The sequence below is a fragment of the Condylura cristata genome, unplaced genomic scaffold (assembly GCF_000260355.1).
Source record: "Condylura cristata isolate star-nosed mole 26May11 unplaced genomic scaffold, ConCri1.0 scaffold00023, whole genome shotgun sequence".
NCBI classification, from domain to species: Eukaryota; Metazoa; Chordata; class Mammalia; order Eulipotyphla; family Talpidae; genus Condylura; species Condylura cristata.
In genome coordinates, this window is record NW_004567124.1 from 18,548,226 (window position 1) to 18,550,873 (window position 2,648).

The following is a 2,648-nucleotide window of genomic DNA, read 5'->3' on the forward strand; positions in this document are numbered from 1 at the left end:
GGGAATCGAACTCATGCGGAAGTGGCTTTATCTTTCCAGCGCTGTGCTTTAACCCGCTGCGCCACCAGGGAGGGCCTCACAAAACATTTTAAAACCTCATAGCTGTAAGACAGTCAAGTCAGTGTGCTGCGACCAAGACATGGAAAAGCTGTGTTGGCTCAGTGCAGACAGTGTCCGTTGTCAAAGTCTTCAGGATTTTGCTGCTATTATTTCTACTTGCCTGGATCCTGAGAATCTTGCTTTGTCCTTTCTATCTTGATTCTCTGTCTTACTCCCTGCCTCCTCCAGTTTCAGTTTTGGTGAGGTCTGTGAGTTTTAAAATACGTGCAGATTGGGCCCTGGGGCAAGGGTGGGGAAATGGGAGTGATTGATGTACAGGCCTGTACATATTTCCAAGAAATTACTTTTAGCGGTATTGGAACTTACCAAATATGTGGGCTTCCTTTGTAAATGATTCACAATCTTATTTTATATTTCACACACACTGTCTCTCCAGGTTTGACATTCTGGGTACAATGAAGAGGAAACTGAGAACAGATATTCATTACCCGCTAACTAACTTGGACCTTACTCCTTACATCTGTCCAGTTTTTCGGAAACACCCTAAATATAACCTCTGTGCAGTGGTGGTGAGTAAAACACTGAAGCCATTGAAAGTATAACACAAATTTCAACAAAACTAGGATATTCTTGAATACCGACTCCTGTCTTTTCCCTGACTTCTCCTATAGTCTTGTTAAAAACAAAATACAGAGCTTCAAACTTGCTGCTTTGACCTAGAATGTAGAGCAGTGAAAGAATAAGATGCCTGAACAGTGTCTCTCAACTTCTCTTTACCTAGTGGCTATTCAGATCTAGGGATATTTGCAAATCATGCCCCAAGGGACAGCAGGTTCATTCCAAGCATTATATGTTGAATAATCGTGAGGTACTTTGTGGCCAAAGCCTGCAAACACTGGGTACCTAATAGTAACAAGACCCATTTCCTCAGGGAACTCTGGTGGTTCCTTTTGGTTCTAAATCAGTGATTGTCAGCCCTTTCTGTTGGTGCAGGGGTTCAGTCTCAGCACCCTCAAGCTAGCTGCAGCCACTGTAGCAGAATTTGATCCCCAGCAAGGGAGCTGACCCACATGGCTCAGCAAACCTCTCCTGTCTCACCCGCTGCTCCCCGCTGCTCCCTTCAGCAGTGTACTTCAGTCAGTACGCCTCTTTTGCCCCCCACTCTCTGGTGAATCCCCTCACTTCCCACACCCCAGTTCTTGCATATAAAAATAAATTAAAAAAAAAAAAAAGTCAGTGCAGATTCACCAAAGGAAAAGAACTTGGAGACACAATTATCCAGAATTTCCCACATCAGCCATCATTAATTACCAAGTTGTTCTCAGGATTTCTGTTCTGAATCACAATGTTAAATAACTGCTTCAAAAATGTTCAGATTTCAGCTTAAACCTAAGGTCCATCATGTCTGTATGAGATGGACATGTCTCCCATTCGAGTCCAACAGAAATCACCAGTGTCCTCTGAGATGCTCAAGTCTGAAAACGTTAGTCATACTGGTCTTCTGTTTTGATATCTCTTGGAACCATTCCTTCACACTTTTGAAAAACAATCACCTATTTTTTTTTTTTCACTCCAAGTCTTGACTTCTAATTTCTTGTATATGATTTTCCTTCTCTCATTCCCCTATTTGGAAAGAGTGACATCTTCTTCCCTATCATATGAAACAGTCTCATGGTGAGTTCTAAAACTGCCTCCCCTTTAGCTTACTGCTTTAATTTATCATTATATGTGTTTCTGCTATAAGGAAATCCAAAAGACAAATAGTTGAATTTATTTTTAAAAGACAGCACTGTCTAATATAAAAAGATAGATTTGTATAAAAATCAAGCTTCCTATAAATTCTTAATTCTTTTAGTGTTTATTTAATAGAACAGCCGAAAGTAGGATTTGAAAGTTTTACTACAAGTTGATGATTGATTTTAAAATAAGAATTAAGCACCTTTGTTTGCTTTGGGTGACATCATATGGTAATTTCTTTCTCTTTCTGACTTAGTGTAATCACCTCAAGTTCTATCCATGTTGTTGCAAATAGCAAGATTTCATCTTTTTAAAGAGCTGAGTGCAGATATATAGTGTGCATATATTATCACATCTATGTCCAGATAGCTACTGATGGTATTGAAGTTGCTGCCATGTGTTGCTTTTGTAAATAGCACTGCAATGAATATAGGAGTGCATATATTTTTAAATCAGTGTGTCTTTAGATACCTAGAAGTGGAATTGCTGGATCATATGATAGTTCTGTTCTTAATGGCTTGAGGACTCTTCATACTGTTTTCCATAAGGACTACACCAATTTACATTCATTTTTATTTATTTTTTAAAATTTATTATATATACATCATTCTTCATTTTGTGCATTTCATCTCAGTTATAATCCCCATGGGCTTCCCACCACAATTTACATTCTTACCAACAGTGTTTCATAATCTAGTGTATCTATTTAGTTATAATTTCTCTTGTTAATGGGCAATAAGGTTGTTTCTAATACATTGCTTTTTATTTTTTAAAGATTATTTATTCATATGGAACTGGGGTACAGGTCAGAGATGTGGAGGGTGAGAGGATTCACCAGAGACAGAGTGGGG

The 2,648-nt window shown here is 38.6% G+C and overlaps 1 protein-coding gene across 1 annotated transcript in view; it reads left to right on the top strand.

The window, feature by feature from the left end:
* USP50 (ubiquitin specific peptidase 50) overlaps window positions 1-2,648 on the top strand; it is a 44,177-nt gene that overhangs the window by 18,281 nt on the left and 23,248 nt on the right. The window contains exon 6 of the mRNA XM_004687796.2: window positions 497-629. Within this exon, the coding sequence (XP_004687853.1) occupies window positions 497-629 (133 nt within the window). The remainder of the gene's footprint in view (window positions 1-496; window positions 630-2,648) is intronic.